General features: G+C 54.1%; 1 protein-coding gene across 3 annotated transcripts; it reads right to left on the bottom strand.

Annotated features, from left to right (window-relative positions):
* Positions 1-27: 27 nt before the first annotated feature.
* Positions 28-25,831, bottom strand: PHF8 (PHD finger protein 8). 3 transcript variants are annotated; one of them, XM_055003943.1, is made up of 21 exons: positions 25,511-25,831; positions 24,953-25,038; positions 23,688-23,808; positions 17,057-17,217; positions 16,626-16,767; positions 15,588-15,774; positions 14,264-14,426; positions 13,355-13,442; positions 12,134-12,240; positions 11,955-12,046; positions 11,371-11,460; positions 9,887-10,093; positions 9,586-9,683; positions 8,168-8,331; positions 6,709-6,794; positions 6,114-6,277; positions 5,414-5,688; positions 4,660-4,755; positions 3,477-3,586; positions 2,559-2,904; positions 28-1,639 (listed from the first exon to the last, which is right to left on the bottom strand). In XM_055003943.1, the coding sequence occupies exons 1-21, from the start codon at positions 25,606-25,608 to the stop codon at positions 1,551-1,553; spliced, it is 2,970 nt and encodes a 989-aa protein (XP_054859918.1). In that variant the 5' UTR covers positions 25,609-25,831; the 3' UTR covers positions 28-1,550. The 3 variants fall into 3 exon arrangements, with proteins under 3 accessions (XP_054859918.1, XP_054859917.1, XP_054859916.1); XM_055003942.1 differs by having other exon boundaries at positions 9,887-10,096; XM_055003941.1 differs by having other exon boundaries at positions 9,887-10,108.
* Between the last annotated feature and the right edge of the window lie 108 nt (positions 25,832-25,939).

Raw genomic sequence — 25,939 nt, forward strand, 5'->3', positions numbered from 1 at the left:
AAAAGTGACCCCACACGTGAGCCGTACTAAACCAACAAAGGTTTTTATTCTAACCCCGAATATATAAAAAAAGTCTCAGCCTCTTTTTTTTTAAACACACATTTCTACAGAGATGCCTAAAAAATAGAATTCAAACATTTACACAAAGCCTGCTGGAGCCCGGCATAAAAATACGGGATATAGCAATAGAAACTGAGCCGTGCGGCTGGGTCGAAAGGCCTTGAAGTCCTTGGGAGGGGAGGGGGGGGGGCCCTTTTCTGCCACGTCTTTCCCAGCTGCTGCTGGGAAGAAGAGGTGCGGAAGAGGGGAGAGACTGCTCTCCGGCAAAAATATAAAAACAGCTCAGTGAGGAGAAATTAACAACAGAAGACATTTGCAGCAGGAGCGGCAGCTGAGGTTTGCTGGCCCCCAGCATGTCCCCGCAGGATGCCGGCTGGACCAACACCAGGCAAGAGAGTCCCAGGGACAGCAGCCAGAGAGGTTTCATTCCGGACTGTGCCAGTTCTGACAGCAAGACTGAATGCTCCTCAGATTCAAAACAACACACACGTGCCCCTACTGATACACGACTATCAGGCCAAGGGGCAGAACTAAACTAGCCTTCTCCCCGACATTCTGGTTTTAAATGTTCAACAATGTTTACTGGACTGGCCGACATTCAACCATTTGACTCAGCCGCTCCCTGTGTGCACTCTGAAGCGGTGCAGTCCAGACTGAGTGGGTGACGCGACCGCTGGTCTTGCCCTGCCCCACTTGGCCCGACGGAAGGTCCTGGAAGTCAACACAGGGGCACCTCTGAGCAGCCTGCCTTCCCCTGCCCCCAAAACAGCACATGGAGAATGAATGCCAGTGTATTTTCAGGGGAGGGGTGTGCGAGTCCTGCCTCCGTGGAGTCTGCTCAGCCAGCGGGTGCCCACCCTTCTCACATTATAGGGCACAGAGCTCAAGGCCCCCCCAAGGCTTGTGGAACAGGGGCGGTTTGCCATGGGGGCAGACTCCAGGGGACAGACAAGGAAGAATGGGTGCCTGTTTCAGCGAAGGCATCGAGTGGTTGCTTCCTGCTGGGAAAGCGATGGAAGAGACCACCCCACCCCCCACCAGGATCTGTGTGCAACAGCTAGAACGCAAAAGGCGGTGAAGCAGTTTTGGGGAACAAGAGGCCAATCAACGCCTCCTCCTGTGATTTGGCAAAGGGAAAAGAGAACCCTCCAGAGGCATCAGCCCCAGAGTGAGAGGAAGTGCAGTGGGTCGAGGTAGGGATCGAGAGTCCGTGGGCCAGGGGAAGCCCTCGGCCGGCTGCACAGCTGGCCCCTCCAGGGAAAGCCACCACAGTCCAGCCTGATGTCAGAGCAGCTGCCAACCTAGTCCAATGTTTCCAGTGGCAGGGGCAGCTCCGTCCTGGCTCTGATCCATGCAGGGCGGGGGGTCCACATACCCCCCCAATTGTCCTGGCAGCTTTGAGGACATCAATGCAGTGCCTCCAGACGCACCTCTGTGCCCCCCACTCCTCCTCAGGGGACTGAGGTCTGGCGCTGACCCGTGGACAACATTCACAGCAGCAGCTTGCCATTGCGGTGTATCTTCAGGATGCGGCCGAGTCGCTGCTTGGCCGTCGCTAAGCCCTTCTTAGGGCGCTTCCCTGGAGAAAGGGGGAAAGGGGGAAAGGGGTGAGCTCGGCAGGAGCACAACCTACTGGGAAGCTGAGCTAGCCTAGCCACTGAACCGCCACGTTGCAATGCAACCTCCATCCTTTCTGAAGGACTGTGGCCACGAGGGGGGCCGAACTCCCCGTCTCTCCCACCCCCCTCTGCAGCACTTGAACTACCCCCCAGGGACAGCTGCCGCCCCTTGGATCGCAGGAATGGCCACCTTGAACATCACTAAAAGAATCACCACTTCTCTCTCTCTCTCTGTGGCCCTTGAATGCCGTCCAACAGAGGTGACGCTCTGGAGGACTTGAGGCTCCTGCACTACTGGAGGAAAGAGGAATGGCTACCGGGCTGCCAGCTGCTTCCCTCGCGACTGGTATCTCAGCTCACTTCTGCCGTGGAAGATTCAGGCAACGCTACTAGTTGGGATTCCCAGGGAGTACTGCAGAGTGCTTTAAAATGTTTCACGTACGTTAGACCTTCGCGACCCTGACAGACTGTCCTGGAGAACGGGTGACCCTTACGTGATGGGGAGGATGGGCACTGAGGGAGCGGCTTGTTCAAGGCAGACTAGCAAATCGTGGCAGGAGGACCACCTGAACTTGGGTTCACAGGCCAGTCTCTGGCGCTGCCACCCTAAGCAGAACCACACCAAGGCGCTTAGAAGAGCAACTCTGCTTAGGGCTGAACTGCAAGACACTGAACCACTCTAGCTAGTGCACTAGCAGGCCTCCTGTTCTTCAAAACAGCCTCAAGGCAATGTGTGCATAGAGGAGGCCAGCCAGAGGAGATTCTGGCACAAACCCCCAACCTTTCCCACTCCTCGGGGCAAAATGGTTCCTCCGGTAGACCTGGTATTTCTAGAACGATGCCAGAGCCCTCTCTGCCAGACCAGGCACACTCGCTTACCCTGTGCTGCTTGGGCACCTGGCAAGCCAGCCGAAGGGCGCCGCTGGGACAGGAAGACACCCGGTGCCATGGGAGTGGAGCCCCGGTTCACCTGGGCCATTCCAAAGACACTGGGGCGGGCGGTGTACTCATGATCCACGAGGCTGCCAGCAAACTGCTCCTGCTTGGGTTCCGGCGTCGGAGGGGTGGACACCACAGGCACTGCAGGGTCCGGCTGTGGCTGTGGCGGAAGGTCCGGTTCCACTTCTTCTTCCATGAGCTCCGGCTCCGCTTCCGGGCTGGATGCCTTGGGAGACGGGGGCTTCCTTTTCACAACAGGCTTCCTTCGCTGAAGCTTCTGGTGCTCCTTCATGTGGAGAGGGCAGTGACGGGAGGGGGCAGATGTAGAACGAAGAGGGCATCTCCCCAGAGGCCCTTCACAGGGCAGGGGAGAGGTCCCGCTTAACACCAGAGTGCGCCTGCAGTGTGGCAGGTCCACTCGAAAAAGGGACACATCTCTAGAGTGCCACCTAGTGCCACGCACATTTAAGGTGTGCAGATGTCCTTAAATGTACGTGAGGTTAGAAGCAGCACGTATTCCACGATGGCACGGCGTTGCCAGGAATTCAGCAAGGCCTGTCACTGTGAACGTTGACTTGCTTTGGTATTTGCTTATACGATTCTACGTGCTTTTTTCGTTATTCTCAAATGGATGTTTGCTGCCAAAAAATGTCTGTCTGTGACTCATGAATGTGAGCATAAAGTTAAGAGCGACCCCAACTGGCTTCTGATGCACAGGCCTATCCCCTAAACCGCGCCACAGCCTGCTCCACAAAGAGGGTAAGGCCAAGCCAAGGCGGACGGCTGCTCCCCTGCAGGCCCAGCAGGGCGGAGCTCATATCCAGCATCCCCCTCCTCGCGAACAAGCCCCCTCGTTACCTGCTGAGCCAGTTTGGCTGCTGCCGCTGCTAACCCCGTCTCGACGGAAGCGACTCTGGTGCCCTCACGTATGGGGCGGTCTTGCTTCGGCAAGCTTGGCGTGACCCGGGCTGCAAAGAGGGGAAGATATGAGAGAGTATCAGTGGTTCTCTGGCTTCCTGGCAGCTCAGAAAAGAAGAATGCCCCTGCCTGGTCCCCTCCGTGCCAAAAGAAATACGTCTCCTAGAGGCGGCTTCCAAGGAGGAGAGGGATGCATCAGGCAGGGAGACTAGAAGACACTCTACTCAAGCTGCCTCTGGCAAGGCCGCACCACCCCTGACCCATATAAGCACCCCTCTACCCACCAAGGCAAGCCCAAGGGGAGCAGAAAGTAGACAGTGGCCCCACAGGCTGTGTCCACTTTTTCCAAATCCAAGATTTTCTCTGTGTATAAGGCATTTCTTCCCTGTCTGGATCAATGTTTATCCCAGAGCAATTATTGGAATGCATTTTGGCTCACTGAACAACATGAAACAAGGACAACGCCCCCCACCAGCCCCGATTCAAATGCACGAGAGAGATTCCTGCCTCCCCTGACCAGGCGCACAGCCTGGGCTGCATTACCACAGAAGACAGGGTGGGGATGCTAGGGGAAGGGGCGAGTGTGTTCCTCCTGCCTCAAGGGGGCGTGTTACGCAAACAAAATGATCTGCCTGTCTAGCATAATGTATTCTGCTACTCATCGTGGAGAGCGCCACGGATAAACACTGGGCATCTTTCTTGTTCGGAAACTTCACTGGCTCCTAAGGTCTGAACCAGGCATTCTGCCCACACACTCTCAAGCACATCTCTGTAGCCATAAGGGCTAGAAACTTGCTCTAAACAAACAAACACAATTAAACCTGAAAACCTCAAGAAATTAAATTGTGAGGGTGAGGGAGAGGGGCGGGGGAGAGAGATATTTGCTCATACAAAAACAGTGCACTGCATGAAGCTAGTTTCGGGTGGGTAGTCGTGTTGGTCTGGGGTAACAGAGCAAGATCTGAGTCCAGAGGCCCCTTGGAGACCAATCGGATTTCCAGGGTAGAAGCTCTCAAGGGCCATGCTTTGACAAAGGGACCGACGGTCTTGTTGGCCTTTCAGGTGCTCTTGGGCAAAACTGTGTAACATTCCCAATGCTGATGCCAGAGGACCACTCAGTTACCCTTGGGACTCCATGGAGCATCGTCTGTGCATTTCTTTTTCTTTGGTAGTGACTTCAGGGCAGGGTCATCTTCATCAGATTCCAAGGATGGATAAACTACAGCGAGACAGAAAGGAAACTGCATGTAGATTGCTTCATCTCATATTCTGATAGCAGAATCTGGCGCACAGTTTAACAGTCAGACAAAAAAAAAACCCTCTAGGAGGGTCAGGAGTCACTCTAGCATTCTCAGCCCCTACGTCTTCCCTATCAACTGCCTGGAAACCAGGACGGGCGGTCTAGCCCAATCCCACTCTTGCATCGATCCATCTCTGCCCTCCAGCCCACAAAAGTGCCGCCGCAGTGGAGAGCTTCAAGCGAAGGCGGCTGCCACCCAGGCTCATCAACCACCCTGGCCTGGAGGGGCTAGAGACATGAAAGCTACTGACACATGGTTAAGGGCCAGACAAGTTAGGGAAGAAGGCAGGATCGCTGGGAAGCGCCCGCAAAGCAGCCCCTCCCCGCCCAGGCTGAAAGACCTCCTTTCCCTGCAGCCCTGAAGGCTTGCAAGCCTCCAAATCCCTTGCAGGGCCCTTGGGGTCTGTGCCAGGGCGATCGACAGCCGGGCGGCAGGCAGGCAGGCAGGCAGGCACTGGGCTTTCGGGTCACCTGCTCCCCGCTGCCATCAAGAGGGGCAGAAGCGGCCCCAGCTCAGTAGGTGGCTGAACTCTTTCCCTCCCCATCTCAATTCACACCCAGGAGGAACAGTCCTTACTGTAATCGGAGTCCTTGAAGCAGGCGCCCAAGCTCTCCTGCTCGTCCAGGCTGGCCTCCTCCTCCTCGCTCTCGGTGCTGTGGTGGGCCGGGCGCTTGATGGGCCGCTTCCCCAAGCGCTGAGCCCCCGAGGCCCCTGCGCAGCTGCGCTCGTGCCCAGCGGCCAGCCAGGCCTGCAAAGCAGAGGCGCCTGGCGAAGACGATGAGGACTGGAGGTTGGCCATGCACAGCATGCCCTGGATGGCTTCCTGAGTGCTGGGAGAGGCCGGGGCACCGCTGGGAGGGACAGCACAAGGTCAGAAAGGGCGTGGGGGGCACGTGGCACCACCTGCCAAGCTCCTTCCCTTGCCCCATGGACGACACCTCCCCCCCCGCCCCCCCGCCCCCAGAGGCCAGGACTCCTTATCGAAAACAGCTAAAGCCAGACCGTGGAGGACGTGCCTGACCTTGGTTCCTCCGGCCTAAGGAGCCTTCCTCCAACTTCTTCCAGTGTGGCTGAAGAAGGGCTCCTGGGGGTGAAGGTTTCGCACTCGTGCAAACGGAGCAAAGAATGCATCGTGCACCTCTGACCCGACAGAATGGGTTTCCTCAAAGGTGGAGAGAGCTTCCCCAGTGCTTCTGCGGCCCCTCCTGTGCATGCCCAGCCCACTGAAAGGCTCTGGCCGGACAGCCGGGAGTGCCCCCCCCCCGTAGGCCCTCACCTGAGCTCATCGTAGCCTGCCCCGCCCACCTGCCGGCTGGCTTTGAGCAGGTCCAGGATCCCGCCGGTGGTGCTGCTGCTGCTGCCCTCCAGCTGCTCGTCGCCAGAAGCTGCCACCTCCTCTTCCTCCTCCTCCTCCTCCTCCTCCTCCGTTGTGTAGTCCTCCTGAGAAAGGAGAGCATTTGGACGTTGCCTGGACAGGCAGGGCAGCTCCTCTGCAGCTGGGCAGTGGCTGGCACTGCCAACTCTTGCCCCCCCCCCGAGCCCAGCGATGCAAAGAGCACTCTAACTGCAGCTTCCTCCTCCTGAACAGCAAGAGGGGCTTGGGCAGTCAGATGGATGCCCAAGGGGGGGAAGGAAAGGGAAGCACCCGGGAAGTCCGCTCTGTCTCCGTGCAGGAGGGGGAGGCGGAGGGGGAGAGGGGACGACTCAGGATTAACCACGCAGGGAACTTCTTGGGGCTCCCGTTCCCCAGTCTCAGAACGTGGCCCGCTCCAGGCTTCCAAGCATCCAGATGGGCTTGTGCGCCAGTCAAGCTCTGCAGACGCTACCCCCCTCCCCCAGCCCCTGTGTGTTCCCTGCAACCCCTGACTGACCTCAATGTCAAACTCCACTTCCCCTGGCTCTCGCACTCGGTTCGGGTCAGAACAGGGTTTGGCTCGTGGCAGCTTCCGGGGAAATTCTTGAATTCCAAAAAAAGAGAGAAGGAACTGATTTAGATGTCGGCTGCTTAGGAGCGAGTGTGTGCTAGGCACGGTCTGCGAGAAGAGGCCTCTTGTACTGCAGTGCAACAACAAAACCGGAGCCAAGCTCAGACTGTGCAAGCAGCAGGCAGTCCGTGGGCAGCCCGACTGGCCAGGGGCTTGCCTCGGATGCAGAGGCCTGGAAGGGTTAGCTAGTCACAGCCACAGGTGGGGGGAGAGAGAGCACGCAGCCCCAGAACAGCAGAGACAAAAGAGGGCAGAACTGGGAAAGCAGAGACACCAAAGGGTTCATCAGCACTAGACAGCAAAAAACAAAATGATGATGATATAATGTTTGATTTATATACTGCCCTTCAGGACAACTGAACACCCACTCAAAGCAGTTTACAAAGCATGTTATATTATTATCCCCACAACAATAACCACCTTGTGAGGTGGGTGGGGCTGAGAGAGCCCTAAGAGAGCTGTGACTGAGCCAAGGTCACCCAGCTGGCTTCCAGCGGAGGAGCGGGGCATCAAACCCGGCTCTCCAGATTAGAGTCTTCCTGCTCTTGTCCACTACACCAAATTGGGTCTCAATAATAACATTCAATTTATATACCACCCTTCAGGACAACTTAACACCCACTCAGAGAGGTTTACAAAGTGTGTTGTTATTATCCTCACCACAATCACCCTGTGAGGTGGATGGGACTGAGAGAGGTCTGGAAGAGCTGTGACTAACTCAAGATCACCCAGCTGGCTTCAAGCGGAGGAGTGGGGAATCAAACCCGGCTCTCCAGATTAGAGTCCCGCGCTCTTAACCACTACACCAAACTGGCTCTCCCAGCTCACTTTATGTGGGAGGGATGAAATAGTAAAGAAAGTGGCATTAGGCTTAATTTAGCTTCCTAAATATGGATGATTTCATTTTAAAAACCCAAGTTTCTAGTCCTTATGATTGTGAAAGTATACTTGAATGTGAGTGGACAGTGCCTGGTGAACTCTCAAAACCAGAGGGATGGCTGAGTCAGTAGGAGACCTTCTCTGCCTTACCCCTCCAGCGTAAGTAGCAGAAGCAGAATTATCCCAAATAAAAGGAATATCACATTTTACAGCATGTGTAATTTACACAGAGTGACAGTTTTGAGTTACTAAGGCCTTCCACGCTCTGGCTTTAGTGATCCAGGAGAAGCTTTGCCAAAAAGTTAAGTTTTGAAGAAGGAACAGAATTGACCTGACAGACAAACAACAAGGATTTTAAAGGGGGGGGGGGACACACAGATGTGTTGGCCCAACCCAGCTAAGCTACAGCAGCTGGAGACAAGGGCCGGGGCAAGGAGTCGAGTCCAGCAAGAGGAGGGCCACATACTGGGCAGTCTCTTGCGCAGCACCAGGTTCCGCCTTTCGCTGCGCGGCGTCTCGTCAATCTGCAGGTCCTCTTCAGAGTCAGCATCAGGAGCCTCGGCATCGGAAGGGCTGGGTGGGGCTTGCGCTCCTTTGCGGCCCCGGGGATGCTCGCAAGCCTTGGTTTTCCTGCCAGGAGAAGATCCAAACACCTCATGGGTTGGACCCAGTCCACTCAGTGCACCCCCACGGAGATCCAGGGCCTGGAAAAGGGCTCGAACGCAGATGCCACAGGAGCGCACTGAAGGCTCGCCCGTCTGGGAGCAAAAGCCGCGCACGCGGAACAGGCAGCCCACCCGCCAGGGACACCGGCCGGTTTCCGCGCCTCCTTAGAGCTGTTGCTCGGCTGCTCGTTAGTGACGACTTTTTCATGACGTCATCCCTGCCAAGCAGGGATCATATAACAAACATGAAGGCATCGCAAAGCTCCCTAGTTGGCCGCTTGCTGACGCAACTGATTGCAAACATGCCTCTCTGAGAAAAGCACCTCTTGAGCGGGTCCCACCGATGACCCCGGCCAGTCAGGAAGGAGAAGGCCATTCAAGGCACTTTCTGAAGAGGCCAAACATGTATTGCTTTTCAGAGTGACCCCCAAAAGAGCACGGAAAAGAGAGAAGAATGACTTCTGACTAGGAAATGTTCACGAATGTCATGTCCGCCACCTCCTGCAGCCCAGCCACGCTGATGGGGCAAAGGACGTTCTCCCAGCCCAGCCCAGCCCAGCCCAGCCCAGCCCAGCCCAGCCCTCTCCGCGGAAACACCAGAGGAGGGTGGCGCCTGGGCTCAGGGGGGCCCTCTTCAGCCGCCTTCTCCTGAAATAGCCCCGCCATCCCCATCCAAGCCAGTCTGGTCTACGCAGAGCAGCAGGGCCTGTCCCGAGTCTCAGGCAGAGCTCCTCCACGTCACCGGCCGCCTTCCAACTGGAGGGGCCCGGAAGTGAGCCTGGGGCCTTCCGCACGCCAAGCAGAGGCTCCGCTGCACAGCAACAGCCCCCCCTCCCCCCCACACGGGCAAGGTTTCAGCGGGGCCCCAAGCGCCGAGCGCTTAGATGTGCCCCCCTCGGGGCACCTCTTTATCCCTCACGCTCCCTGCCCCCGAGCCTCTCTCTGAAGCTGCACACTACCAGCAAGCCGAGTCCGGCCAGCACAGGGGAGCACAGAAGACTCTCGGGCCATCCAGGACAAGCCCAGAGCCCTCGGCCTGTGTCTCAGCTTGGGAGGGGATGCATGTTGGCGAGGGGGGTGTTCTGGAGGGGCTAGACTGGCCCCTCGGGACTCCAGCTGCTTGTCCCCGCTGAAGCGCAATGCAGAAAAGCACAGCTCTGCTCTCCATTTCACCCTGCTGTCCTCTCACGTATGGCAGGAGACGTGCGCAGACACCTACCTGGTGCTCCGGCCGTTGGCCACCACCACCGACAGCTCCTCCTCTGTCAGGTCAGGTTCTCCGTCTGTATCTTCCAGGCTAGAACTCGGCAAATCAAGCTGCAAAGGAAAGCGAGGGAGCCGTTACTCCAGGGAGCCAGGAAAGGGAAGCCCAAAGAGATCGGAAGAGGGATGCCAGGTGCTGCCCCAAGCTCTGGCTCTCCGTCACGAGGACACAGCCCCCCAGCCTCTCTCGCCCCCTCTGCTGTCTGCAGGGTATGCCCCGGACAGCAGCGTTTGTACAGCCAACAAGGGTGCCTCACCTCCTCGTGGCAGCGGCTCCCCACGCCCTTCAGGGCCTGCTGCGTGTATTCGTCCAGCAACTCCAGTTCCAGGGCTTTGACTGAGGCTACGTCTCGCCGGCTGCCTTTCCTGCCCAGGTCCTTGGGGCTCTGGTCCCCCTTTCTGGCAGCGACGCCAGGCTGCGTGCCCCTCTGCAGGCCAAACGGGGTGCCCGTCTTCCCAAGGTTCTGCTGGAATATATCCTGGAACAGCATCAGCCCCCGGGCCCCTGAACTTGCAGCTGCAAACATCACTGGGGGCGGCGGCGGCGGCGGCAGCAGCAGCAGCAGCCTTTGCCCCTGGGGACTCGGCTGCCCCATCCTCCCAGGACAAGGCCCACTTTCCTATCAGCCTCCCTAGAGCAGCTGCCTTGGCTCAGAAAGGCTCCAGACCCCACACCCACTTCCTGCCATAGGAGCTTCTGATGCTGCCCACTACTCAGTTAGGCCACAGGCTCTTCTAGTTCAGTCCTCTGATGCCAAAGGCCTTTCCTAGCTCTGGGAGACTCTTTAAGAGGAAAATTCAGGCATCAGAGGACAAGTTGTTGCCCAAAGCTGAAGGACCAAAATTAAACATTCCAGCAGAGTGTTCCATGCAAAAGCTGTCTGGCATTCCCCAAAGACACAGAGACGAAGCCTGCGGGCCCTCTGCATATTGGTGGGGTGCCAGGAGATTTGTTCTATGGTGTGGTATAAACAGCCAGGCTATAGTCTCTGCCGCAACTGCTCTGGGCACACCAGTGATTCAGTCTAGCCACCTCTGGGACTACTGCCAACGAGCCCCTGCAAATCCCCTAGAAAAGCCTGCTTCAAGGATATCGCACTGATGGCCCAAGTGAAACCGGGTCTTCCCAGATCACTCCCGTTATGCCAGTGCTGGCTGCCCACACACATATCAAGCGATGCCCAGGAATCACTTGCAAGGAAGTGTGCCAGCCCTCCCAGCACAACGAAGAAAGGAAGTGCCTTGGCTTGTCTCATGGGCAGACATGCCTGCTGGCGGGTCCAAGAAGGAAGCTGTGGCACTGCCTCACATCAGCTTTCTTACTGGCTCACTCATAACCACTTGGGTCTACTATTTCAAGCATTAAGTTGGCAGAACTACTCACAAGTAGATCAGCTTGTAAGCAGAAGTCTGGCAGGGGACAATATTCCTTGCAATGTCCACCCGGACATCACAAAGCACCATGCCTGCAGGCGACAGAACTGGCAGCGAACCCAGCGGGCACTAGCCATAAACCGTGCCATCTGGCGTGTCCGGATGGGCTCTTGCGCTTGAGAAGGGCTGGGCAATTCTTTTCTCGATTTGAGGAGGGCTCCGCCGACAAAGCTTTGAGAAACTCCTCCCAACTTACTGATCTGGTCCTCCCCCAAGGAGCCACCCCGTTAGTGCTGCGGCCTTTAAAGACAACACAACTACACAGCAGAAGGCCTCAGGACTGGCCACACACACTTTGCACACTCACCTCCACAAGTCTGATTTCCTTGGCCAGATCTTTGATGAGCTGTGCTGGACGCATAGTGCCAGGAATTTCTTCCTCATGCTCAGCCAAGGCCTGGTAAGAACAAAACTGGGTTGCTGAGACGCCGCTGAAGGAGGGCTGGACTGCACTGGAGACACCTCTAGGATCCCCCTTCTCCCAGCAGGTACCTGGAGCCCTGGCCTCGTTCCCACTGAAGCAGCACCCCTGCTGCACCCAGGCGGCCCAGTGTCAGGCAGCAGATGGGGGCTCAGCATGCGGTCTCCCATATTCTAGTCTGATACTAATCACCAGGCCATGCTATCCTTTACCGTCTTCCTGGCTTTTTTGCTTGCTGTATCGCAGGGAGGTTCTTTGTTGGGAGAAGCTTCTGAGCCCCTGCCTGAAACCTGAAGTGGCAAGGGACAGACCAGCCATGGGTTTTGTTTCCCATTTCAGTGAGCTCAGGGTCTCTGGTGCCCCCTTTGCTGCTACCGGCAGGGCAGTATCTGTGCTGTGTCCTACGATCTGCCACAGAGCAGCACTTGGAAGACCACCCAGATCCAAGGCCCTTTTCTCCCACGCTTTACCTCTTTCTTGGTCCAGGAGCGGAAGGCTGCGTTCAGGGCTTTGGCGCCATGAACCAAGTAAGCAGCCGGGTGTCTGCGGTTTTCCCGAAGGCCTGTGGGGGAGGGGCACAGGGAGCGTCAGCGGGGGCAACTCTCCCACTCAGCAACAGGCGCCGAGGACGGGCAGACACAAAACCCACCTCGGAAGATGTCCAGAAGGTGTTTGCCGACGTACCAGCAGATGGTTTCGAAGTTGGGAAACTTGAAGAGGTCAGCCGTGCTGAGTCGCTTTTCAATCTCGTAGGCCCTGGGGAGGCGGAGAGGAAAGGCTGCCGAGACCCAAGCCAGGGCTGTGCACGTTTGGCATTTTAAGGGAAATGCAGACTTCTGAGCCTGGTCGCCCCCTGAATTGTGCCTCTCCCTGTGCCCACCGGGCCACACAGCTAATCCCAGCCTATGGGGGGGGGGGTGTCTGCAAATGGCAGCATCAGCCAGTGAGAGGCTGTGGAGAGTGAGGAGGAGGGAGAGTGGAGGAGCCAGGCAGAAAGAGGGCAGCTGAGGAGCAGGGCTTTGCCTGGTGGCTAAGACGACCGTGGACGTGCCTGTGGGGCAGACACCTAGGGCTCAGGGGCTGGAGCAGAGGCAGGAATAGGGCTGCCAGGTCTTCTTACCCTCTCCGTGGATCTGGCACTCGCAGGGAGCACGCCTGTTGTGCGCTGGCTGTCCGCCTCCTGGCCCCATTCCCTGGGCCTTCCCCACCCCCCACCAGCCAGGTGAGTGGTGGGATAGGAGAGAGGTTGGGAGCGCGGGATCCCCCCACCCCCACTGGGAGACCGGCAGCCCTCGGCAGGAACAGAGCAGGTATCCTGGGCTACCTTTGCCAAAAAGTGGGCTAGTGACTTGTGAGGGGACTGAGGAAAACATTGCCTCGCTGACCACTCGCAAGCCAGGCCGTAACAAAATCAGTTTGGTCACTGCTAGTGGAAGGCGAGACAGAAATAGGTGGCGGGCCGAGAAAGTACCTGGCGATCCCACACACCGCAACCCTGCTGAATTCCGTAAATTAAGCAAGTTTGCATGATTGGTGTTCTGCTTCTACTAATTATTAGGAAGAGGCTGCTGAAGCCCCCCACCTCTGGCCAGTTTGGCCCATGAAAACCGTCCCCCCCAACTCCTCTGTTTTTGGGATGTCGCCAGGCAAAAGGGTCTACACACTTTCCAAGGGTACCTTTACAGCCCTGCAGGCGAGAATCTTAAACTTCTCAAGAAGCTGAATTCTGCGCCCCAAACCACAGGCTGCCCTCTCAAAGAAACCCGAGCGCCGACCCAGCCCCTTAAGACCACCCACAGACAGCCAGAGGCCCATTTCTGAGCCTCTTGCTCTGTCCTGCGGATTCTGCTCCACTCCCGGTCGAACTCACTTGAGCTGCATCTCAATGTTGAGGCTGTGGAGGAAGTTGCCCCCAAAGGCAAGGCAGTCAACGGGGGTCAGCACCGCATGGATCCAACCTGAGGGGCACATTCAGAGCTTTTTAAAACCTTTCCTCGCCAACGAGGACTTAAGTCATTCTCCTCTCCTCCACAGTTTATCCTCACAACCATCCTATGAGGTAGGCTAGACTGAGAGGATCGGCCCGGACCAAGTGGGCCCAGCGAGCTCCCAGGGCAGGACGGGCAGTTTGAACTTAGGTCTCCCAGATCCTAGTCTAACACTCGAGCCACTGTGCAGCGCTTGTTCTCAGACTTCCTGGTGCAGGACTTGGCAATGGTCTCACAGGGGCACCCGGGGCTTACCAGAAGTTGTGTGTATATGTGAAGGGGTGGGAGAGTAGCCATTCCTGGATTGAAAAGCTGAAGGCAAAGGTGGCCTGCAGTGGCTCAGGCAGGAAAGGGGGACAAATCCAGGCAAATTTAGCCTTTGCGGCTTTGAACACCCTCCAAACAGTAGATAAAGATGGGAGGTCCCCCTTGAATCTCCCCCCATCCCACAGCCAGGGGCGTAGGTGGCCCTCCCCTCCTCCATTTTCCCCTCACAACAACCCTGTGAGGTAGGTTAGGCTAAGACAGTGTGTCTGGCCCAACACAGGCAAGAGATCCGCACCTGCATTCCCCAGCTGACGACGTCCTCTCCTCACTGCCGTCTCCTTATTGGCGTACGCCACGGCAGCGAGAGTATTCCAAGATGGAACATGACGGAAAGGATGGCGTGGCAACCAGGGAGGGGAAGAAGGCTAAAGGCGCCCCTCCAGTTGGGGGGAGGGTGGTGGGGGTGAAAGGGATTCAGTTCGACTCCCTGGCAGTGGGCGGGGGGGGGGGGGGCAGTGCAATACCTGTGGGTATAAAGAGGGTCTGGCCCTGGCGGACAGGACAGCGGTAGCATTTGTCCACTTGGTCCCCAAAGAACATTTCATTCTGGTTGGATGAGCTGCTCCACGCCTCGAAGAGTGTCAAGTTGGCAGCTGAGGGGCGCACCAGGTAGAAGATCTTTTCTCCCTGCGGGGAAGGGACGGTGGTGGAAGGGATGTGCAGACGGCAGAGGCACACCCGACTGCCTGCTCCCCGCCTAGCCGACCTCTACCGGCAGGCAGCTCTCAACGTAAAGCTACTCCACGAGAGGCAGCCCAGCTTCCTTGAGAGACTCGAGCCTGCTCTACGCATGCCGGGCTGGATCCCGACGGGGGACAATGCGCTGGATGGGGGCTGGGAAGTCACATTTTTACGACTCCCCATGGAAGAACTCCCTGCAAATAAAAATCGAGCCTATCAGGCAGAAAGGTTCAGGCTCAGTTCTCCGCATGTGGTGATGGTTCTCCCACGTATAAACCCAGGGGAACTTTGAGAAATGCTCTCCCTCCACTGTAGTCTAGAGTGATACAGTCCTTTCTGCCCCCTCTTTCTACTGGGTATCAAAGGGAAGACCTCACTGCCATTCTGGGGCAGCTTGTTCTACCAATGAGCTGGTTGTAGCACCCTGCAGATGCCTTCGAGATTGTTTTTAAACACAGAGAGCGCCCACAATCCAGTCTAAAATAACCCAAATTCTGTCCCAAGAAGAGGGGAATTTGATGCCCTGTGTAATGGATGCAAAATCAAGACATCTGCATAACGCCACATCTTGTTGCCTAATTTAGTCTAAAGCCCCGGGCTGTACTGAGTCCTGGGGAGGGGCAACAAACTACACATCCCTCAGAGATCTCATTCAGTGACTCCTTTAGCGTTTCAGCTTCAAGCAGGCACCACCTCTGCACTTCCAGTCCTATCTATGCAACGATAAGAGCTAGAAATTTCCTTTTAATCAAAGCCGGGATTCTCCACAAGCTGAGTACTGCACTTATCATCACATTGTTTTCTCCCAGTTCTTGCACCGCATTGCAGTGCGCACATATGGCTCTGTCAGCCACCCAGCTCTTAAAACCAACGGTTTTGTTTCCATCAGTCAGCCAAATGCTCTCAAAGCCTTCTCTCAGATATGCTCGCTTTATATTTGCAGGGAAGCATCTATACAGCATTCACGGACTGACACCCCTGCCCAATAACCGAAGTGCCCCAGCTCAGCATCAGACAGAACTGAACCTCACAACGAGCAACCGTGTGGGCTGTGGCCTTCCTTGTCACCCACTTTCTTCTCCCTCCTCCCTTCTGCCATGCTCTTACCCGCAGCACATGGTACCAGACAGAGGTTCCCCCAAAGTCAATGTGGAAGTCAGTGTAGCTGTCTTGGACCCCCATCAGGCAATACTTCTGCACATTAGGGCGTTCAAACACCGACTCTCCTGGCCACAGGTTCTCCACCCAAGACAGCTTACGCACAATCTTGGGGGTTTCCACCAAGTTTGAAAGCCTGGAGGGAAGATCAAGAGATTTGCTCACCTTCCAAGAGTGAGGGTTGCATGCCTGTGGAAAGCCAATTTGGGTCAGCATATAAACCTGGAGTAAAGCCTTCATGCACCCAAGAACTCTGCTGGACTTTGAGCGCATAACTCACCCTTGGCCTCCGTTTCCCCCATGGGCAACGGGGCATGACATATGTCCCAGCGGGGATCTTGTGGGGAGGAGGCAGAACTGTAAATCACTTTGCTTGGGAGCCGGGCAGGGATCAGCAGTGGGTAAGAAATGCTGCGCGCCAGCAGATCGGGGGGGTCTGTCGGAACAGGTGTTCAGGTGCCAGAGAAGTCAAGCTGGACACCTGCTTCTTGGGGCGCAGGAGGACATCTTTGAGTCCTTTGGCAGTCAGAGGTACGCTGGACACAAAGGTTCGGCTTTTAGCTATCAGGGCTAAATAGCCACTGACAAACCTGAGTCTGAATGCTTTGGGTAAGAGAGTATTTCTCTCTCTATCCAATCATTTCACGCTGTGCCTAATTTTATCAAACCGCTCGCTCCTCTTTTGCCTCAACAGATTCAGAGGGAAGGCAAGCGGAGGGCTACAAGGAAGCGCAAGATCTGGGAAAGGGCTAAGGAAAAGAACGAGAGAAATTGGTCTGTTCAGATCCCTTGGAAAGAAAATTATGCCCCCCTCCCCTCCAATCTCTCTGCTTAGGGTAAGATTGGAAGAAAATTCCCCAGCTGAAAACAGCAAACTGTTCTGAGGCCAAGGAAAGACGCAAAGCCCTTAGACTTCGCTATACCCCTCTGAGGGCAGCCAAAGGGAGGGTGAACAGGGGGATGCTTTCTCGGAGAGCCCTTCCTTGCCTTGTTTCAGAGAACTCCAGACTGATGACGTTAAGAACTTTCTCCTTGTGGCCGCTGCAATAATAGGTGACAAAGTCTCCCAAGCGCATCTTGAGGTCTGCCTGACGTGTCACATCGATGACATCAATCTCCTTGTCAGCCCCTGTTGAAAGAGAACAAAATGCATCCTCAACTGGGAAAGGGGTGTGTGTGTCCCCACTCTTGGCTTCCAAGGAGGGACTGTGGCCCAATTCCTTGCTGCCCCCCATGAAGTGTGCCCATAGCTACAAGTAATCTGCAGCGTACTTATGGCCTTTCCAATACCTGAATCTGAAAATACTTTTTTTAGTGCGCATCCCTAAGGAATACCAGCGGCAGCAGCTAAGCCGCCCAACCCAAGCTTCGCTCGCCACTCCAGCAGCGTCCAGCCAGCCCGCTTCCCAGGCACTCACCCACGTAATGTTCCACGTCACGCACAGTGAAGGATGCCGGTGGGAGAGTCATGCCCAGCCCCTCCTTCTTCAGGACTAGTATGGGCACGCTGAAGCTGTTCTCCTCCAGGAACTCCACCGTCAGCTGGGCTCCGCTCGGCTTCAGGATAACCTCATCCGCACTAGACCAGCAGGAAAGGGTCGTGAGAAGGCCCCCAGCTTGCCCTCAGGCCACGGAAAAAGACAGGCCTCTCAGGCACATCTCTCACAACGCTCGCTAGGGATAAATCTGGCCGATACAATTCTCGGGCATACGAAGACGGCGTCTTCGTAATTGCTTGCTGTGCGCTGTAAAGGGTGGGCGGGGGGGGGGGGTGCGTGTGCACTTCTTTTTTCTCTGACATTCGCAGCCGCAGATCAGCAACCCCTTTGGGGAATCTCTAAGAAGCATCTTGTGAGGGGGGGGGAGCAGGTGTGCGAGCTGCCTTATGGGGACTCCCCAAAGAGACAGCCAGAAGACAACAGCAAGCCTGTGTGTGTAACGAAGGAACACATCTCACAGAAATATTTTGTGAGCACGACTACATCAAGCTGTTCGGGAGGAAGGGTTCATCTCCGTGGCACATGCGCCATCTTTTTGCACAGCTCAACACGATGCTTTTTTTTAAAAAACTGTTCTAGTCTATGCCTTAACCATTATTTACTAAACTATTTATATCCTGCCTTGCAACTCAACACAGCTTATAGTTCATCCAAATAAAGACACAACACACAACCCATAAAAAGAACCTGCCACATTCCAAACGGCCCTCGCAACCAAGACAGCCTTTCAATGTTTTCTCAACGCTACCCTGGACAGCACCACCCTTTTAATTTTTCAGAGAGCCGCTAAAGAGACACCGGGGGGGGGGGGGGGGGAGAATGGCCAAAAGGCAGCGATCAGAAGAGCAAGTTTGACGGGCAGGGACACAGGGGAAGGCAGACGGTTCTTCAGATGCTTCCTCAGGAAGGGCACACCGTAGTTGTGAACTGTCCCAAACTACCATTCGAGGAAGAAATCCTGCTCACGATGAATGCACACGCTCTCGATGGAACTGCCTAAGAAGTCCTTTCAGACTAACCTTCTTTCTTGAGCCTCCAGCACCTATTCAGAACCAAATCGATGCCCCAACAACACGTGGGGAAATCCCACGGAGTCCAGCTCCTTAATGGTATGAAATGGTCTTGTGGGAATTAGTAAGCTGCAGGGAACTGCTGCATATTTTCTGGATCTCTTCGTATTTTGCATAATGCGTATCATTACACAAAATATATCTGTATGTTCTAGCACAGGTTTGCCACCTACTGGGAAAGGGGGGTCCACTGTTTGTTTTCTTTCCAGCTTATCTTGAGCCCCCCCCCTCTTTTTCTCTCTCCAATGAAAATTCTCAACAAGGAGGTGAAGTTCTCAACGATGAGAAGAAGCCCCCGGTTTTCTGCCTGGTCTTAAGGACGGCCCAGCGTGCCCATGTGAGTATCCACTGCCCTCCTCCTTCCAAAGGCAGCCTGCTCTTGGGGCCCCCCGTTCCTTGGCATTATGCTGGAGAGTGATGGATCCTGGGAAGGAATGCCAGAAGACCCAGAAGGCCACCCGCCTTGCGCCAGCCAAGCAGGGAGCCCAGCCGCCGTGTCCCGCTGCGAGAATTCCCACTCCACTGCAAGACACTCGCAAGCCGTGCCAATGCTGAGCTGGCACAGATGACTGGCTGCCCCACTCGGCCCAAAGCATCTCGGATCTTCTTTATTGGAAGCCTCACCCCTTCACCTCCTTCGGCAGACCTTCACCCAACCAAATGCTTCTGGCATTTCAAAATTCCTTCTGTCCTTTAATACAGTCAAGGGAAAGGACTTTGGATTTTTTAAATAGGAAAGGGGAATTTACCCTGAAAAGGAGGGAAAATGGACAACCACTTGTTTTCATCTCTCTCCCCCACCCACCCCCTAACATTCAATTTGCATGAAATAATTTGCCCTATGGGCTTCCTCCACTTGTACTATTTTTTACACATTGCACTGAGCAAGCTGGAAGAGTGTGGAATGTTAGCCTGTTTCTACTGCTAACGATACTGAAAGTGAAACTCTTTCATTTCTGTCCTTTAATGGTATTGCTTTTTTGGCTATAGCCTTAAGCCCAACCACACTTATTCTCCCCGCCCAATTATTTCCCCTATAAATCCACCCTATTTATAAAAGACTTTCAGTTTTTATTTTGTGCTGAATTACTAGGAGATAAGAAGCCACAGACTTGGTAATATACAGATCACTATTGTGCAGAAGAAAGGAAAACACTGATTGTTAATTGTAATTTCATCCTTCACTAAGAGCAGGATTATGCATCTCTCTGTGTCTTCACTAAATAAAGGATGTTCAAGGACACCCAGTGAAGCAGAGGGCCCGTCTTTCTCGTATTACCAAAGCACCAACATTCTGCAAAAAGGAATTCTTGTAAGTCAGCCTTTTAATTCAGGAGATATAACAGCCAAGAAGATATTACAACATCTAGAAGTAGTCAAAGACTTTAAATATGGTGGGGAAATTACCAGAGGTTCTAATCCATAACAGAACACACCTTCTAGCTTGCAAATTTGTGCTTCTAAAATCCAGCTCTAATAATTGCTTCTTAACCTGAGCCAGCACTACTTGATTGTTCTCCATAGATAACAGAAAGGCCAAAGGAAAACCTAAGTGTTCTGATCTTTGGTCAACCAATCTCCTCCGGCTACTCTGGGAAGAATCTTCTCTTAACCTAATAAGGAGCCTAGATCTATAACTGAAAAGAATCTTAATTCTAAATCTCAATGCATCTAACTAGGCAGCTGAATCTAATGAAGAAATCGCAAATTCTTGCTGGATAGTTATCCCTGATACACATTTTGGCAATTGAGTTATTTTCCTCAAAAATTTTAAAAGAAAAGAATCTTCTAAAATACCTTCAATCCAAACTCTTGAACCATAAAGAATAATTTGATTAATTTTTCCTGAAAAGGTTCTAATAGCTGCCAGATAATATTTTCCTCCCATTGTATGAAAAAAAACATGACAGGGCATTCAACTACAACTATAACTTCTGAGAGATAGAATCATAGGGTTGGAAGGGAACTCTACGGTCATCTAGTCCAACCCCCTGCACAATGCAGGAAATTCACAAATACCTCCCCCCCCCGCACACCCCCAATGATCCTTACTCCATGCCCAGAAGGTGGCAAAGCACCCTCCAGGATCCCTGGCCAAACTGGCCTGGGGAAAATTGCTTCCTCACCCCAAGGTGGCGATCGGCCTTACCCTGGGCGTGTAAGAAGGGGCCACGAGAACTAAGCACTGATGCAGCCCTTCCTGCCCTCCCTATCATAATCTGCCCAGGTTCACAGAATCAGCACTGCTGTCTGATGGCCATCGAGCCTCTGCTTGAAAACCTCCAAAGAAGGACAGCCCACCACCTCCCGAGGTAGCCTGTTCCATTGAGGGACAGCTCTAATTGTCAGGAAATTCTTCCTAACATTTAGCTGAAAACTCTGATTGAATTTCAAGCCGTTGGTTCTGGTCTGACCTTCTGGGGCAGCAGCAGACAATTCTGTGCCATCTAAGATATCTCTTGAGAGAACAACAATCTTAAATATCTAAATGTAGTTACTTGTTCAATATTCCTATTTGCCATTCTCCATTCTTTTTCCTTTGGTCAACCACCAGTTGAAAAAACAACTCTTTCAGAGATTTTTTCGCATTATTTATAGTTAATCATCTGCACAACAGGAATCAAAACTGGCCAACAGATGTTTCAGACCGACAGCCGTACAAGGTAACAGCACTGCATCAGCAGAATAAAGTAAAATTGGTAGGTCTTGTCGGTCAGGAATAGGTGAATGATATGTAGATTCTGGCACAGCTTTAGCAATACTGTTAATATACAGATCAAATAAATAAGGAGACAAAAGTGAACCTTGTTGAACACCTTGAGAAGTTGAAATAGACTCTGTAGTCTGGCCTTCCACATCGACTCTTATACGAGTGTCATGGTATAATCTAACCAACAGCCATAAAAGGTGCCCACTAATCGTAGTGTCATTCCATTTCTGACACAGCCTGGTTCTAGAAATGCTGTCAAAAGCACAGATCCATAAAAGCTGCCTAACGATGGCTGTTTACAGATGAAGTATATTTCTCTATTAAGAGCGATAAAGTCAAGCCGTGATCAATCCCCAAACAACCTCGGCAAAACCCGCTTTATTCCTCCCTCAAGATTTCAGATTCTTACATCCATTCTTTCAGTTTTAGACTTAGAAAAGCTGCAAACAGCTTTCCAATAATGGGAAGAAAGCAGCGGGGTGATAATTCTGTGGATCCTGCCTATTCTCTTTATTCTTAAAACAGGTACCAATACAGCCTTCTTCCAAATAGGGAGTATACATCCTGCATTATTTATCATAGAGAATAAAGGGGCCAGTATCTCAGCCCAGGTCTGTTAGAGAGAGTTGGAGGTCTTTCATACAGAGGGTCGCCATAGGTCGGAAACGACTTGATGGCACATAACGCGCACGCGCACGCGCGCACACACACACACACCTCAGCCCACCATTTTGGATTTAACTGTAATAAATCTATGGGAATTCCATCCATACCTGTGACCTTTCCCAATTTCCTATTCTTTATTAAATGTTTTATGCTCTTAACTGATACTACTGGCCAAAACTCAAAGTTCTCCAATCTCAATCAGATTTTCACATTCAGTATATCCAACACTGTCGCTAGAACACAGAGAGGTGTAGCTGGTGAACCGTATAGCTGGAGGGATACAGAAAGGAATAAAGGAAATATTCTTACAACTGCTATTGATTATACAGCAAAACATCTTGCCGTTTCCCGTCATGGGTAGCAGGTATCAACGTTTGCTATTTTTATATCAAAGCTGCCCTTTTTTATTAATTACTAGTTGTTTCAAACCTTCCTTAGCCATCTTCAAATTAATTAAGGTGTGTTCTAATCTAAATTCTCTATGACAGGCTCTCACTACCCTCTAATGGACCCAGTCTTTAGTTTTTGTGGCCTTCTTACATGCCCAGGGTAATGCCAATCGCCACCTTGGGGTCAGGTAGCAATTTTCCCCAGGCCAGTTTGGCTAGGGATCCTGATGGTGTTTTGCCATCTTCTGGGCATGGGGCAAAAGTCACTAAGGCAGTCGGGGTGGGTGGGGTGGGGGAGTTGTGAATTTCCTGCATTGTGAAGGGGGTTGGACTAGATGACCCCAGAGGTACCTTCCAATTCTATGATTCTATGATCTAGTTTATATTGCTTTGTAGGATGTTGTTTTCCCTCTTCAGATGCATGCCTAAGTTTAATTCCCATCTCAGCAGTGAAAAGAGTTTGTTATAGTTAATATGTTAGTTTAGCTACAGATAATTAAATCAAAGGGCCTCAATAATAGGAGTATTTGTCTGTTCTTTTAATTTTAATTTTCTATATAAAACAGCACCAATTAAAACTAAGTAAGCCCCCACAAGAAAGGAGGGGGGGAACTCCTTCTCTGTAACTTTCTAAAACCCTTTGCTTCTATAATTCTATTAAAATCCTCTTGAGAACAATGTCCCACACAATATAACATAGTTATCCTGACTAGATTTTTTAACAACCTGCTAAAATCCACACCCCAACAGATTGGCTCTGAAATCAACAATAAAAACAACTGCGAACAAAGACTTAAAACCAGTGCCTTGAAATTTAAAAGCATAAAAAAGAAACCCTTCAAACCAAGTCATAAAATGAACCATTCAACAGCCTAGCCTTGACGGAGGGAGTATATTAAAAAGTCAGCGAGTCAAAACATTGAGGTCACTTGGCTTTTTATCAGTTCCTTCCTAACAGCAGAAACGAGTAACAAAACAAAACAAAACTCTCCCGTTGAAGCTTTAACGTTCTGACAGGGAACGCAAGCACATTAAACCTATTTAATCAAATCACTTAAATATGTGATAAAAGAAATTAAAAGAAAAACACACACTCCACAAGCAGAGCACAGCAACGACTCCCGGCCCAACCGGAGCCGGAAGCGAAACTGAAATTGGCACACGGAACGGAACACGCACTTCCTCCTCGCCTGTTGCTCTGTTCATTAACTGCCAAAATAGCAATACTAAATTTAGTATAGATTTTGGGGGCGGGGGGGGGGGGGATTTACAGTTCAGATGCTGAAATGAAACTTCTAAAGGTTTAAACATTTTTTCCCTTTGGGGTCTATTTGACCCCCACCCCAAATTAGTAAAGAACTTCATTATTTTATTATTTAAAAAAATGTTAGTTTGAAAGTGGGGCGGAGGGGGGAATGTAGCAGGTCAGCCCCACTGTTCGCTGATATTAAGGATAATCAAATCTGCTTTGCCATAATTGGGTGCCAATCACTGACCATATCCACTCTTATAAAGAGGAAAGAGGAATTTACTCCAGAAAGCAACAAGGAGAAACACAGTGTGAAATCCCACAACATCTTCACAGTGCCTTCGCCAGGGTTCTTACCTCCTGCTTGACTGAGCAGGCAAATCTGGGTAAAAGCACCTCGTGAAGGAACAAAATCTTCATACGACAGGCAGACCCCCAGCCAGAAGAACATGAGTCACAGGCCCACCTGGGAAATGTCCTGCTGCGAAGTTCCTGAATGAACTGCATGCTGCCAGTCTTCACTGTCTTGCCCACTTCTTTGCTGGCAGCGGAGTCTAGCTGTTTCTGGCTCCCCCGGCGCCGTTTCACTGAGCGAGAGGGAGGGAGAAGAGAAGAGGCCTCCTGAGCAGAGCCACAACGCAAGGAACCAACCCAAGAAGGAAGTCTCTGGTGTCAACCGGGAGGCGTTTCCTGGCAATGGAACCAATGCCTAAGTGGGCCCATGCCAAGGACTCAGGGCCAGAGTTCAGGGGTGGAAAGGGTGCCCGGTCCACCCCTCCAGCCCCGGCCCAAGGCCATTCGGGAAAGCAATCCTTGGGGCTTCCAACAGAAACTGGGGGGGGGGGGGGGGTGTCCATCAGGGACAACCGGCCCTTCCACCATTACAGTTTCTCTACTCTCTTTGACAGTTGCACAGATGCAAGAATGCCAGCAGGTGCAGATCTTTAACACCCCTGTAGTCGCTGCCAGAATTCTCTCGTCCCCAGAAATGTTAAAAGGAAAGGTTTGCTAATAGTGGACATTTGACCATTGCTGCGTTGGAGGGCTTTTAGCACCCCTGCATGTAAGCCAGTTTGGGGGGCAAAACCCCCACAGAATCTGCTGCCGGGTGCAGAGTTCAGTGTCCCAAAAATTGTTCCCGGGCCCCAGGGCTGCAAAGCTGTACTTCAATACTGTCAAAATCACAGAAGCCAGAGGAAATTACGGAGGAAGGCTTCCAGGGGCTAAGGACATAGGCTCCCTTCCCTGCCAGACCAGCCTGCAATTCATTCATTCAGTTTATAGCCCCCCCTCCCCGCACAGGTAGGCTCCGGGTGGGTTGCAACAACGTCTACCAGGAACACTCAGGGCAGTTAACAAATATAAACATAAACCGTCTATAAACTACAGCCCTTAATTAACCAATCAGGAATAAAACAATACTGGCAATGGCAGCGTGAAAATGAAAAGCCTCCCCCCCCCCCGCCCCGCCCTTTCTGCCACCGGCCCCTCAGGAGGTAGCTGGGCTGGGCTGGGCTTCGGCGGGAGGGAGGCAGGGAGGGTCTCCCAGCAGCTGCGTGGGCTAGACACAAAATGCAAAACTCCTCCGGGGCGTCGCCTAACCCCTGCCCTGGGTCCCGGCACCTCTGGCGGCGCGAGCAGCCGCTCTCCTCCGGCTCACGCCCCGGGAGCACCGGACCAGCTCATGCCCCGGAGACGGACCAGCGGGCCAGCGCAGGGCTGCGAACTTACTGACAGGCGGCCCGTGAAGCAGCTGGCAGTTGGGGCAGTGGTACAAGTCGATGTCGGCCGCGGCATCCTCTTCCACCCCGACGCAACTGGAAGGAAGGAAGCAAGGAAGGGAGCGAGCGAGCAAGTGGCGCGGGGGGGGGGGCGAGTGAGAGGCCCCCGCCGCTGCCTGAGCGCGGCCCCTTCCAGGGCCCCTCCGGGCCTCGGGACCCCCCCCCCTCCCCCGCCGTCTCGGCCGGGCCCCGCGGCTTGGGCCGCACCACGCCGCCCTCCGGCCCTGCCCGCGTGCATCGCGGCCTCGGAGGGCCCCCCGCCGCCCTCAGGCCGCCCCGCGCGCTCACGGGCCCCGCCGCCGCCGCCCGGGCGCCCCCGCCAAGGCCGCTCGCCAGGCCTTCGTGCCCCAGGAGGCGGTGGGGGGGTGGGTGCCCGCGCGGCGCGTGCCCGGGAGCCGCCGCGAGGCGCTGGCGCGGATCTGCGCTCCGGGCGCGGCCTGGAAACGCGGGCGGCCTGGGGCCCGGTCGCAGCGCCCCCCTCGCCCGGCGGCCCCCTCGCCCGGCCCACCTGCCGTGGAACCAGTCCTGGCACACGTCGCACTCGATCATGAAGCGGGTGACGTCGTAGGGCAGGCGGCAGAGGCAGTACACGGGCACCGAGGCCATGGCGGAGGCCCAGCCCCTCAGGCGCCGGGCCGCATCGGGGGCCGCGCCGAGCAGCTGCGCCCAAGCACGCCCGGCCCGGCCCGGCCCGGCCCTTCAGCCGCCGGAGCCCCCGAGGCCGAACCAGAGGCGCCCCAGGCAGCCCCGCTCCCCCTCCGGCGCGGCCTGCGGTCGGGCGGGGCGAGAGGGCGGCCGGGGCCGGGGCTGCGGCGGCGTCCTGCGGGCGGGCGAGCGCGGCCTGCGCGGTGGCGGCGTCGGCGTCGGAGGCCTCGTCCAGGCCCGGCCCGCTCCCTCCGGCCTCCCAATAAAGTTGGTTCAAAAGGCAGGCGGGGGC

Source organism: Eublepharis macularius, chromosome 19 (genome assembly GCF_028583425.1).
Source record: "Eublepharis macularius isolate TG4126 chromosome 19, MPM_Emac_v1.0, whole genome shotgun sequence".
Taxonomy (NCBI): Eukaryota; Metazoa; Chordata; class Lepidosauria; order Squamata; family Eublepharidae; genus Eublepharis; species Eublepharis macularius.

Bases quoted from the DNA above. Each gene is read 5' to 3' on its own strand.
- PHF8 (XM_055003941.1), bottom strand. From the start codon at position 25,608: ATGGCCTCGGTGCCCGTGTACTGCCTCTGCCGCCTGCCCTACGACGTC. The intron at 12,047-12,133 runs GTGGGTTTTGTG...CCTCCCCCACAG, and splicing joins CCTTCTGGACATCTTCCGAG to GCCTTCGGGAAAACCGCAGA. The intron at 8,332-9,585 runs GTAGGTGTCTGC...TTCTCCTGGCAG, and splicing joins GCCAACGGCCGGAGCACCAG to GAAAACCAAGGCTTGCGAGC.